The sequence below is a fragment of the Electrophorus electricus genome, chromosome 13 (assembly GCF_013358815.1).
Source record: "Electrophorus electricus isolate fEleEle1 chromosome 13, fEleEle1.pri, whole genome shotgun sequence".
In the NCBI taxonomy this organism is placed as follows: Eukaryota; Metazoa; Chordata; class Actinopteri; order Gymnotiformes; family Gymnotidae; genus Electrophorus; species Electrophorus electricus.
In genome coordinates, this window is record NC_049547.1 from 15,367,186 (window position 1) to 15,380,170 (window position 12,985).

At 51.3% G+C, this 12,985-nt stretch overlaps 1 protein-coding gene across 1 annotated transcript in view; it reads left to right on the forward strand.

The window, feature by feature from the left end:
• The window catches only part of efcab11 (EF-hand calcium binding domain 11), a 35,712-nt gene that overhangs the window by 7,746 nt on the left and 14,981 nt on the right, over window positions 1–12,985 (forward strand). The window contains exons 4-5 of the mRNA XM_027001428.2: window positions 810–911; window positions 3,652–3,742. Coding sequence (XP_026857229.1) covers window positions 810–911; window positions 3,652–3,742 — 193 coding nt within the window. The remainder of the gene's footprint in view (window positions 1–809; window positions 912–3,651; window positions 3,743–12,985) is intronic.

A 12,985-nucleotide genomic window follows, 5' to 3' on the forward strand; every position in this document is an offset into this window, starting at 1 on the left:
GGAAGGCTATGTGTGCGTGCGTGCGTGTGTGTGTGTGAAGGAGGAGGAGATGCATGTAAAGAAGCAAGCTCTTTACAAGACAAGAGGACAAATCCATCATCTTGTGCTGATTAGATATGCTATTTTGAGTAAAATATAGATCATTATATTCTCAAATGTTCATTTATAAAAAGTCTGTGTCTAAAGGATTGGGGTAGTGATTTCTACTTTCCTGTGTGATGTCCCTAAAAGCTCCAGAGGCTATGACTGTCCTAATTCTTTCAATGTTAGAAGCAGTATAGTCTAGGAAAAGATGGGCTTTGGCAGTTATTTCAGTCATTACTTCAACAGAGCCCTTCTCCATCTCCTTAGGTAACCCCCCCTCCCCTGTCAGTTGGATTTCAGGTAGAAGGTGCCTTTCTACCATTTTGTTAATTTGTTAATTTAGTTTTGCTGTGATTTACAATACATCAGATCCATCTTGCTTGGCCTTGTATCTCTTAATTAATTACCCTCCATCCCAAAAGGCTTCTCTCCCTGGTCTCACACACATTACTGTCAAAGCAGCCCACCCAGAACTGCTCTTCGAAGCCCCGTGTGTGTTTGGTATTTCCAGAGAATGCTGTCTAGGGCCCACCAGCCTACTTTTTCATCTCAATAACAGCAATGAGAGAAAAAATGACTACCCTGCAGGCAAGAGGGAGATGTATTACTCCTTTAAACACAGTGCTTTCAGATGACTGCCATGTAAAGGAAGTACAGGCACTTCTGAGGAGGGCTTTGTAATAAACCTAGTTCTCTCTCTCTCTCTCTCTCTCTCTCTCTGAAAGGGGTCCCTTTGGAGCCATTTGTGTCTCTCATGGGGAGGAAGTTGTCAGCAGAGGATCCATACGAGAAGACTAGGCTGATCTTCAATGCATTTGATGCTCACTGTATGTTCCTGTTCGTTCTCTCTCTCTCTCTCTCTCTCTCTCTCTGTGCTCCACGTGTTGAACAGTTCTGTCCCGATCCGTGCAGGGAGACTTAGTGTCCACCCGAGCCAGAGACGCTTCCTTGGCCGCCCTACGGCTAGGTGTAAAGATTAGTTAAGTGAGACAGGTGAACGTTATACTAACATCCTCACAAACATGACTCCGGTGCCATATATCTCGCTGAGCTATATAGTGACAGGCAATCTGCAGCGAGCTAAGGGCGTGGAGATCTCATGGCGCTAGCTGCGAGGCAACCGCAGGAGTGAACATTTACTCAGCGCTGAGCAATCTTGCTTACAGGCTTCATGCCTAGGTCATTTTCCCCTTTCCTAATGAACATCAGTGTGTGTGTTTTCTGCACTGTGGTTATGCAGTAATTTAGGAATCTGCCCGGGGTGTTTTTGATGTTCTTTACATTGCTGAAAGCAAACCGCACTTCCACCATCAGCCAATAGAGGGCGCTCCCCATCTCCTCCAACAATGGCCGGCTGCCACTAATGGGCCATTGATCCACTCTCCACAGCCCCTCCAGTATCTTTTCTTTTTTTTTTTTTTCCAGGGTGCTTTTATTCAGCTCGGTTTCATTGAGGCACACCAAGCTTAGTTTTTTTGGAAATGGGCTTTGTTTCTCTGTTTTCTCCCCTCCGCCGTGCACGTGGCCGTGCGTAAGCCCATTGTTAGTGCCCGAACGATCACCTTTGGGCCCAACAGCCAGTGCAGCAGTAGGTTCTTAAATTGTTCTCTCTGCCTATTTAGGGTATGGCATTCCATTTTTATTCTTCTTATATCAGTGTCTTTGAAGTGCTTCGCCTGCTGGATTAAGTCATTTTTCGAAATGAATAGCGTTGGAATCAAAAGCGTGTTCAAGGCTGCGAGGACAGGCGGTAAAAACAGGTTGCGTGGTCTCAGTGGATCATCCCCTCCCTGCAACTGTTTGTCGGATGTCCCAAAGAGTGGCGGAAATCAAATTAATTCTGCTACCGAAGTCATCTCAAGTGAGCGAGTTGGAAGGAGCATATATCAGGTGACTACGATTGAATCTGGGTGGAATGTCCAGGGAATCTTATTTCATTAACCCCACTGCCCCCGTCGTTAAAGGAGGCTCATCCTCGGCCGCGTCCGACGCAGCTAGTCTTTGCTCTGTCCCCGGCGGCACGGCGCTCCGGTACTAGCTCTGAAATGCCGTGGGCTCCCCTCTACACTCTTCTTCCAGATTGGCCATTCGTACTGCACCTTCCTTTAAGAAGAAATGTATGCTAAAAAAATCTACCGGTGTTGGTTTAGTTCGGAATGGGAGGACTAGCCAACCATCAGATTCATCTCAGGGGCCAAATTGCTTTTGCAAGGTTTCATTCAGGCCTTCTTTAAATTCCCCCTGACCTGAGCATGAACTCGTTTAAGAATGGTGATTAGGAATCTGGATCAAAATTTTGCTGTGGTCTTGAACTTTTTCTTCTCAGCCTCTCAATCAGCAATCACGGTAAGTTTCCGTAACAACAGAAACCGCTGAATAGCAACCACGTGCCCGCTTAAACTATAGACGGTCGCATGTAGGTGTACGCAACTCTACACAACTCTAGCATCAGCTATGGAACAGAAACAGGCATAGTCTTTAGTGCCACAGTACTGTCCTCCAAATCCTTTATCATCTCAAGTACTAGTTGAGATGATTCAGAAGCTGCTGATATACTTGCATCAAACCCCAACAAGTACTTGAGTGGCAACTGCTAGGCGGGCCTTTAGGTTCAAGAATATGTCTCACAAAGTGTCTTAAAGACTCCAGCATCTCCTGCAAGCCGAGCTCTATGCCGAACGTCTGGCCGTTGCCTGCGCGACGGTTCTGACAGCACCAGTGTTGCGGAGCCGGGCATTCATGCTAGGCACCGGGACTGAGGGCCCGGCCTCTCCATCAACGCAAGCCACGCAGCACATTGACTTCCACACTCAGCTCCACCTGTAAGTGATGCAGTCTCTGTGGCATGTCTATGTCGACACGTGCTTTTCTCTGATAACATGCTTGTCTGTGCTTATGCCAAGAGTTACCACACCTTTTAGCTGACACAGACAATATTCATCACATGCTGCAGTTCGTGAGGGCTTGAGGCCCCCCCCCCCCCCCCCCCCCACACACACACACATACACAAGCTTATCTGTGCTGACGGCCATGATTACAAGGACTGAGGCAGACCTCAGTGCCGAGGAGATGGTGCCATTGTGGGGGAATGCCCAGCCCCCTTGCCTGCCTGCCACGTGACTGGCGAGCTCAGAGGTGCCCCGGGACGCACTCTGCAGTCGCACACATGCCCCAAACACATTCCACCCTCATCCCTGACTCTGCGTGCTGCCACTCCGAACCTCCTCGGGGGAGCCGTTTCCGCTGAATCAAAGTTCTCGGTGCCAGGCGCCTCCGCAGGGCCCGCGGGAAAAGGCTCCCCGAGACCCGCTGTGACTCCTCCCTACAATCTCTCTGAGCCAAAACGCAAAAACCCTCACCGGCCCGGTGGGGAGAAGGAGATGCGGTTGAGGCCATTTGGTTCTCGTGGCAGGAGGAGATTATAGGAGAAATCCGCGGGATTACTGGCGCGCTGCGACGGGCTGCTTATCTCCGTTCCATCAGAGCACTCGCATGGCACGGTGCCGCGGAGGTGGCTTCGATGAGTCTCAGTATCGTTAAAGCCCAGTTTCACCTTCTTCTTGCAGGTCGCGGGTTCCTGAAGGTGGAGGACTTCAGATGCGGCTTTGGGCGCGTGGCACCGCACCTGCCGGACAGAACCGTGCTGGAGGCCTTTCGGTGAGTGCGAGCTCTGGCCCTTTATGCCGCGCCCACCGTTGCCGTGCCGTTTGGGAAGTGATGTGACCCCTGTTGTGTCCCTCTCCCTCATGTCCCTTTACTGGGACTCGTAGCTGATGAGACCCACGACACTCCCAGCGCGGCCTTGGCGGTGAGCCTGGCTCTCCTGGTGTGCCTGCTTCCTCCATGTGCACGGCCGGCCCTCCAGGGTGGCTGACACCCTGGTAAAGCTGTGAAAAAAATTCCTTTGTCACATATTTGTCATGTATATCGCTTTGAGGATTTATGAGGAATCTAACCTTTCAGTGAGGTCAAAAAGTCCTTTAAGAAAATCTCAAATATGTCACAGTTATTGGCATCCTTTGAAATTTTCCCATTCATACTTTTACCTGTAAGCATAACTGAGTCTCTTAAGAGCTCATTCCTGTTTTACTGGAGTATAAATATCAAGAGAAACACATGCCAAAACCCCTTATTCGTTTATCATCACAGGATGGAGCGGAGCAGATTTGACCATGTATAGCAAATTCACTCCACAAGTTTGTTGCGGGTGTGTCACATGCAAGGAGATCCTTTCCCCAAGGATGGGTTGCAGGAGCTAGTCGCAACCAATCTCCAAAACAAGTGCATGTCAGCTCTATGCCAAAACACCCAATGGTCAGATGAGACAAAATAGAAACAGCAAATAACAAACACCAGAGGTGGTCAAGGGCTCAGCACCTACAGGGAAATATCACAGTAGACCTGATGTGGGACGGTTCATTCTATCATTTTTTAAAGGACCTATTAGGACACATGCGGACACCGGGACTCCACGAGAAATACCAGGAGATTTTAGACCAAAATATGTCTTTTGGACAACGATCCAAAGCATAGGCACAAAAATGGTTTGCTGACCAGAGTCACACTTTTGCAGCAGCTCTCCCGCTGACCTAAAAACCAGTGAAGCCTGGCGGGGGGGAGGGAGATCACCACAGCCTCTGGACAGATGGACTTAGAGGAGGTCATCTCAGAAGTATTTTCCCATCATTAAAGACGAGTTATTCCCAGAGGAGATTGGGCGCTAAGTGCTAAGTGCTAAACTGACTACATACTAAATGCAGGGGTTCCATTTGTGTGTATTCTCTTTTGTTTTTAAGGGGGTTTGTGGGGGTTCTGTTTGTTTGTTTGTTTTACATAAGAAGTAGCTGTTAAACAACAAAGACAATCATACTGCTGCTCCCCTTTGAGAGGAGGGGAGCCAGACCATACGATGGGTCCGGCGGGTCATCTTGGCCTCGGCTCAACGCTGGCCGGGTCGATCCCCCTCCCCCCTGTATGCGCCCGGAAACCTCCCTCCTGGCACCTCCCCTGACCTACCAGTTCCTCGCGTTAAAGCAGGCCACGCTCGCCAACAGGTGGAGCCTTCTCCTGTGCCCGTGCTGTGTGCTCGCACCCATTCCAAACGTTTATTGCCACGCCGAGCTCCATTACCGAGTCCCGGGCAGCGTGACGCACACCGCCTCTCTCGCTCGGCTCCCTCGCCGTTTCTCCGCGCGTCTGTTCTGTGCTGTACCAAGAGGTTTGGGCTGTCTCCTCGTGTCTGCAGTTTTTGTAACACATTATTACCACCTCTTTTCCTGGTTTTGGAGGGAGGATGGGAGTGCTGGCTGTTGCGCGGCGAGAGCATGCTGTCTCTCCCCTCCGCGCGAGGAGAAGCACTTGGAACCTCTCTGAGGTGTGACGCGAGGCATGTGTGTGTGTGTGTGTGTGTGTGTGTGTGTGTGTGTGTTGAGCTTTAGTGCTGTGCAGGCTGAGTCATCCTCTGCAGGGTAGAGTGGCGTGGTGCAGTTACTGCTAAGAGCAGCGTGCCGGCATCGCAAGCCGAGTTGCCGTGCAAATCTCTGCCTCTCCTCGCAGACCCCGCGCCTGCAGGACGGGACGTCGTGTTTGTCGATGGCTGTACCAACAGGCGACGGCAGAATTAGCGTTTTGCCACAGTGACATGCTGTGGTTGGCACAGAGTTGTTCACAGGAGTGGGAAGTTTTAAAAACGAGTTCGAAAAAGAGAGGGACTGTGATGCTGAACTCTATCCGATACCCACTCATCCACTGGCACTCTAGTTTATCGGACTGTCAGCAGGAAACCTAAGGAGATCGGACAGATGGGCGCTGCTCGACTCGGGGGCGTGTCTGCGCGTGATCGTGGCCGTGGTCAGCATCATAGACGCTCCTTCAAAGTCATAACCTTCACTCCCTTGTGCCATCTTGTTTCGTGGGCGCCGTCCAGCCCGGCAGCTCCTGGTCCTCTCCTCTCCTCAAATCGTACTGCTGCTACCAAGGCCACGTGCCGGTCAGCAGCGGGGTGGGACGGAGAGGTGAAATTCTCCGGGAGAAGAAGGGGCGTGAAAGAAAAGAGGAGGGAGGGAGAGAGATGAGGGGCAGTCCGACTGCTGTGTTCGGAGTTTATCTTGAAGCCCAGGGCTGTGTTTAGGACAGATTATCACACCAAAGTGATAAATGAGAACGCTTGCCTCCAGTCATAGGCGCACACCAAGCTTTTTTGTGTGTGTGTGTGTGTGTGTGTGTGAGGTACTAGATTTGTTCTTCATGTGAACCTCAAAAGAAATCGAAGCCACCATTGAAATGAGTGCATGCGTGTGTGTATCTGCGTGCATATGCGCGCGCAAGTGTGTGTATGTTTGCCATTCTTCTTCAAGGAAAGAGCAACACCCTTGTTCCGTCCTCTTCCTCATCGTTACAGTGGAACAATGCAGCGCGCTGCAGACTTCATGCCATTAGCAGAGAGGCTGGCGCCTCTTTATGCGCCACAGATTTATGGACGCGTGCCGCCTCCCCGAATGAATGTTAACGCGGCCGTCTTTCCCGGGCGCCGCTTGTTGCCATGGTGACGGGGCACGCAGAGCTGGTACCATCACACCTTGAGCAGCGCCTGCGGTTGTCCCCTCCCCTCCTCCTTCTTTTCTTTCTGCGTGTCTTCTTCTCTTCTCCGCTCTCCTTCCCTTTTGTTGTCAGCGTTTCCAGAGCAACTATCTGTCATCGCCTTTCCATAAATACCTGCTGCTCGCATTCTTGCAGTGCATGAGTAACTATGAGAAGGCTGGTCGGTCTCTCTCTCTCTCTCTCTCTCTCTCTTTCTCTCTCAGCCCGCCGTAACTCTCGCATTGTTGAGTCTGAATACTCTCACCTTTAATCCAGCCGAGCAGGCGGACACCAGGTCGGACGCTAGGAGGAGCACACGCAAACAAAGCTTCATTTTCGGACGCTGCGTTTTGTCCATTTATTTTTTTGAAACCCCCAGCTGCTCTAAATGGCGATGGAATAAATGCATGTTTGAACGCGTGCGATAGATGTTATTTTCTTTCAAGGTCAGATCTGGTTTTGGTTGCTAGTGTTTTATTAAAGATATTGAACTTAAAGTGCTCGCATTTGTCTCTGTCACTTTGCTTCTGTTATGCTGGAAATTGAGTAAACCAGAGAGAATAGCTTGAGAAAGCACAATATGAAAGCACTTGCCCTTATCAAAGAGAAACGTAATTATACATCTCTCGACATTGCAGCACTTGACTGTAAAAGATTAGGGGGAGTTTACCCAAAGACTCCCTGAAAACTTTTGCTAGCTTTGCCTCTTCTGTCTTCTATGTCTCTTTAATCAGCTGAACTGAAAGCTGATGAATAACTGAATTAATTAGCATTCTTAAATTAAACTTCTGTAGCAGTTTCCCTCCTATTAACCAGCGATGGTTTAAAAAAAAAAAATCCTCCAAAATATTCATGCAAATTGTTCCGCGATGTGATTGCCTGAAGCCAAGGAAGAGGTTACAGCATGTACCTCTCGAATGGATTTTTGCACCGGAGGAATCGCCATTTCAAGTCTCTCGGACAGTACCACGATGTCATGACCGTGTGTGTGTGAGTGTGTGTACAGAACACTACACATCAGGTGCGTAATTAGCCTCGCGGTCTCCGGGTGAGAGTGCGTTTACGGCGTATCGACGGTTTGCCCTTTTTCTTTCGCCATCATATCAAGGTAATTACATTTCCTTTTTGTAGGATTGTGAAAGGGGGTGTCGCTGGCCTGCGGTTTAACCGCCTGCCGCTGGAAACTCGGAGTGCGCAAATCCCCTAAAGGAGCTCCTTCCCTCCACCTCCCGCTGATGAGCTTAATGAAAGCGCGGCGAGGCGGGGCCCGCTGATCAAAAAAAGCAGCTAATGTTTCTCAGAGACGGGGGCGCGTCCGCGGAGCGTGCCGTCGCAGCCCGAGCCGCGTCGGCCCCGCAAATGCGCGAATCCTGACCTGGCGCGCCGGACCTGCCTTGTGTGGCTGGACGGCGAATCCGCTTATTTCTGTCTCTTAAGTCCTTTTTCTCTTCCTTTCACAGACTTTGGGGTCTCATCAGCGAGGCGTCGGAGCGTTATTGGACGACTGGAGCCTTCAGACCGTTTTGCGGTTGCCTTACCATTGTAGTATAATTCATTTCTCGTTAGCTGGCTGTCTGGCGCGCGCGCCTCCGCTGACTTATTTCTGATTCGGAGGGAGAGAGTTGGTGGAGAGCTGGGTTTGCCAGAGGCTAATGCAGTAATCACATCGGTTCCCCTGGAGTGGGGAATGGGTTAGCGGGGTGCTGCCCCTGCCTCAGGCTGCTCCCCCAGCTGCTGCACTACGGAGGTCTGGCTGGCTGCTGTGTCTCGCTGCTTACTGAGAGGGCAGGAGCCAGCCCGCACGCGCACACACGCGCAGGCAGGCAGGCAGGCACGCACCTACTCACAGACGCACACACGCGTGGCACGCACGTGCACATACGCGCACACGCGCGCAGCTAGTCACAGACATGCGCACGTACACACACGCAAACGCGGGCATAGTGTACTAGTTTTAGATGGGCCACTGCATTGCCCTCTGTCTGTCTGTTCTTCTGGTGGGCACAATGTCAGTGCATGTTTTTAAAGTCACCCCCTACGCTCGAGTGGATTCACCCCAAATCTGCCGGCCACGTTTTCTTCTGCTCCTCATTTTTGTTCTATCCAAGTCGTTATCTAGCGATCTCAGATTACCCCCACACTACCACTATCTATCGGCCTTTGTAACAAATGTAGGTCACTTAGTGCAGCCTTCACTGCGTACGTGAACCTTGCAAGAATTCTAATGAGCAGCTTCCCTTTTGCTTTGTTTTTTTTTTTCTCCTCTTGCATGTCACTATCAGAGATCTCCTGTGGTAGTGGAAGACCGGGTTCCTTGAAGCAAAAATATAAGTGCCTTTTAAATAGTGCCACGGAGAGGGCGGTCGTCCGCTGTCTGGGGGAGATAGCGAGCTGCGGAGGTGGCGCTCCCGTCCCCGGCTAGGGCCTGCCAGAGACGGGCCGATAAGTCCGTCTGAAGCCCGGCTGGGGAAGCCCTGTCAGGGAGGGAGCAGCCATGGACACACTGGCCCCAGACTCCCTGGAGCGGGCAGATAAGCACGCGTGGTGATAATAACTGGAAAATGTAGTTTACCTGCCGCTTGTATCATTATTTCGCTCCCTTTGGAGCAGGACCGTGTGTCGGAAAACGAGCGTGACGTTCTTGTGTCCCGTGCGTTTGCTAGATTACAGCGCTAAATTTACTCCTCGGATTTCCACCCGCAGGCTTGCAGAGCGGCGGATCTCGTGCATTTTAACGCGTCCTAATCATACTGGATCTAGGGGAGTCTCAGGTGCTGGATGAATCGCAGCATTAAAGGACATCGCTGCCGTTCGCTTCGGTGTTTTCGGCTACGTCGCACATCCGCGGACTTGGATTTCTGTAAGAAGTGGATTGTCTTCTGAATGCAGGGACCGCGTGCATCGACTCGCAAAACACGAGTGTTAAAACATCTCCAAAGTGCTCTGAATGGATGTTCACTGCCGTTGGCCTTAGACAAACTTCTCCTTCACAGGAGTTCAAAGCAAGACCCATTCATCCCCCAAAGTGTGTGAGCATGTTTAGTGAGTGTCAAACTAGTGAAATATAGGGTTATTTACTTAAAAAGAGTCAAAGTTGTCCTTTAATTTAAGTCCTGCAGCAAATGATAAGTACACATGTTGGCCGCTCTGCAGGGAATCGGAGAAATACAAGAATAAAGAATTAAAATAGGAAAAAAAGAAAGATTATAATACTTTCTCTTACAAGGCATGAAACAATCTCTCCTCCGTCCATAATGCATCCCAATACGACTAAAATGGATCATCTTAATCTTCAGAGGTTTATCTCCATCTGAATGAGGTCATTTTTTCCCCCTCGGCAGAATGGCTTAGTTCATTGGGCTGAGTGCTGTATTTCACCAGAATGTCTTTATTCAATTTATTTACTCCAATCAGTCACGCTAGTCCAGGACCACATGTTCTCCTTGTAACCATAGACGTATAAAGAGCGGCCCAGCACTGGCGTCCACCACCCAGTTGCGAGGCGAGAGGGCGCTCGGTGCTGTCTGTTGGCTGCTCTGTGCGCCGTGCCCGTGAGAGAAACTGGGCGTGCGCGTCTCCTCCCCCTCCTTGTAAACACCTGCTTATCGATGGCACCGCAGTGCGATGTTTACTTGGGCCAAAGTCGCGAGATGAGCAAACTCCCCTTGGGCTGATGGAGAAGTACGTAACACAGAGAGCGCGGATGATCCGAGCGAACGTAGCTCAGATGACAGCCTCGACGTTAGCTGGCTGGTGGAGTGCTGTTGCAGATCTCACATAGGTTTTTCCGCATCTCTCTGTATCCCTCTGGAACTTTCGCATTTCCCCCCACGCTGTTTCAGACTGTAACAGTGGCCAGTACGGAATTAAACCTCCACCGTCAGGTAATAACACGGCGCTGTTTCTGTGAGAACGTCTTTGATCGGCCTGAGATTTGTAGCTGTGCTCCGAATGGCCCGTCTGTTCTATTATAACAAGTCGCACTCAAAGTTTCATTCCGGCAAACATGCTCCCGGCGACAACAGGTTGATTTTTGATTTTGGGATTAGCGCGGGGTTTGACCAGGATTAGTTTGATCAACCTGGCCCCAAGATGTGTTTTGTTTTGTTTTTTGCAAAACCTACATCTCCCCAGGACGAAACCCATTTAGAAAACCGCTTCGGCGGGCTTGCACGGCCTTGGCGGCGCCTGATCCGCACCGTAAAATACCGCACCCGTCCTCCCTTAACTGGAAGGAGACGGTTTCAGACAGAAGCGCGCAGAGCTGGCCAGGCTTGCGACCCGGCCGGCCTGCTCGCTGGGGCCGCCTTCAAGAGCCATTCTGGGCCGCACTCAGAGCAAAGGAGCATGGGTGAAGGAGGCAAGGCAAGGCAAGGCGAGGCACGCTGGCTGGCTGCCTCTGACGTGATGAAATGCTCTTCTGATAATGCAATAGGTTGCCAAGTCAGCAAACTCAAACAGGTATCGACAAACGCACGTTATGGCCTAGAGAGAGAGCACTGTGTCCCTCTGCCCGACGGTATCCCCTTCTACCACTTAGAGGAAGAACGACACTCAAGGGCTGCCTCGCGCGCTTCAGCCTCATTATTCTGTTGTATCTCGAGCGAAGGTATGATTAAGGCCCTCGGCTTTGACGTGGTCCATTACGGACATTTGAACAAGTCCTTTGGAGTGTGTGTTGGAGAACAACAGAGAGTAGATGAGGGCTGTCTAAAGCACTTAAAATCAGTTTTCAAGGAGGCTGAGGTAAATGAACCTTCTCTAACCCCTGGCGTACAGGAGAGAAAAGTCCGCGGCACCCAGAGGCTTGGACCCTAGACGATGCATCTGGGTTCCGTTTACGTGTACGGGAACAGGACAAGATGTTCTGTTTGCGTAGCCGTGTCTGAAACACCTTTTAAAAATTTATTTGTATTACTTTGATAAGTGTTGATGTGTTAAAGGGAACACAACGGTACCCACAGCTTAAGTGACATCGCACACGCTTAGCTAAAGACCGTCCATCGAAACCGTCCCGTTTCCGAGAGTGGAGACGTGTAAAGATCTGTCACACAGGGCTGCCTTTCATCTGCGACCTCACCCTCAGCTCCTCGCGTCTGCTTGCTGTGTTCCCCTGACGGAGCTCTTCAGCAAAGCCTCTCTCAAAGCTGCTCTCCGTCTGGAGGGTGGGAATGGCTTTGATCTCCGCAGGGCGCTGTGCTGATTGTCTGATTCGGGCTGGCCACCCTGGACTCTGACCCCGGTGCCAGATGCGCCCTGAAGGTCGCGGCGCAGCGCGGGTTGTTCTCCCGTGAAGTTGTGTCGGGGCATCTTCCTGTCCTCACGCTCCCGCTGCCGGCTCACTCCGGGACGGGTAGGCCGCGCCGGCGTCCGACGGGCTGCCGCAGTCCCAGGAGGCCATCAGGGATTGCCCGCGATGGGGAGGCGAGGGAGAAGGAAAGGAGAGTGCTCTTCTGAGCTCGTCTGCACGCAGTGCTCTCCTGTGATTGGATGTCGGGGGGAAGGAGTGGGAGGGGCGGGAGGCGGAGGCTTCAGGGAGCCGCGGCACTAGCTTCTCTCTCATCAGCCTTTTCCGCGTTTACTTTTTCATTATTAAACATCCTCTGCACGGAAGGTCTGCTGCAGAGCCGCGAGCCATTAACGTTTTCGCACTGGGGATTCGGGGTGGCGCGTGGCTCGACGAGCGTGGCTCGCGGATCGCGGTGGCGGCGGCTTTGCCTCAGAGGGGAAAGGAACGAGAGGAAAGAAACCCAACGGAGGGGCGTTCGCGAAGACCCGGGCCTCGCGCGTGCCTGCGCTGTGTGCTCGGGAAGGCGTTTGGAGAAGCGTCTTCGGTGCCGCCTTGCCAACGCCACGTGGCCTCTGTGTAAACCTTTGAGAATGGTCCTACCATGCGCAGGCTCATGGCACTGCGTTTTAGCTCAAAACCATTAACCCGCTTCAGTAGCTTGAACACTGTATCATTTCTACAGGGATCGTGTTCAGCTCAGGCTACATTGAGCTCATGGAGCAGGGCCCACCCTGCACATCTCGTTAAGACCACCGGGACTGTCCAACTGAGAAGAGGAGGCTGAGAGTTAGATAAAACACACAACACAAGACAGTTCCCACACACGCTACAATCATACTACATACTGTACTGGGAACTGTTGGATGTAAAATGACTTTTCTCCAGCTCTACAACAGTAGCAGCAGCTTTGCGTGTATGAATTAAACATTACCCAGGGAAAGGAAAAGTTAGTTTTGCTTCAGTATGGAACCTTCTTTTTTTTTTTTCTTCAGTCGGAGGCTGGGAACGGAATGGCGTAACACGTGAGCGGC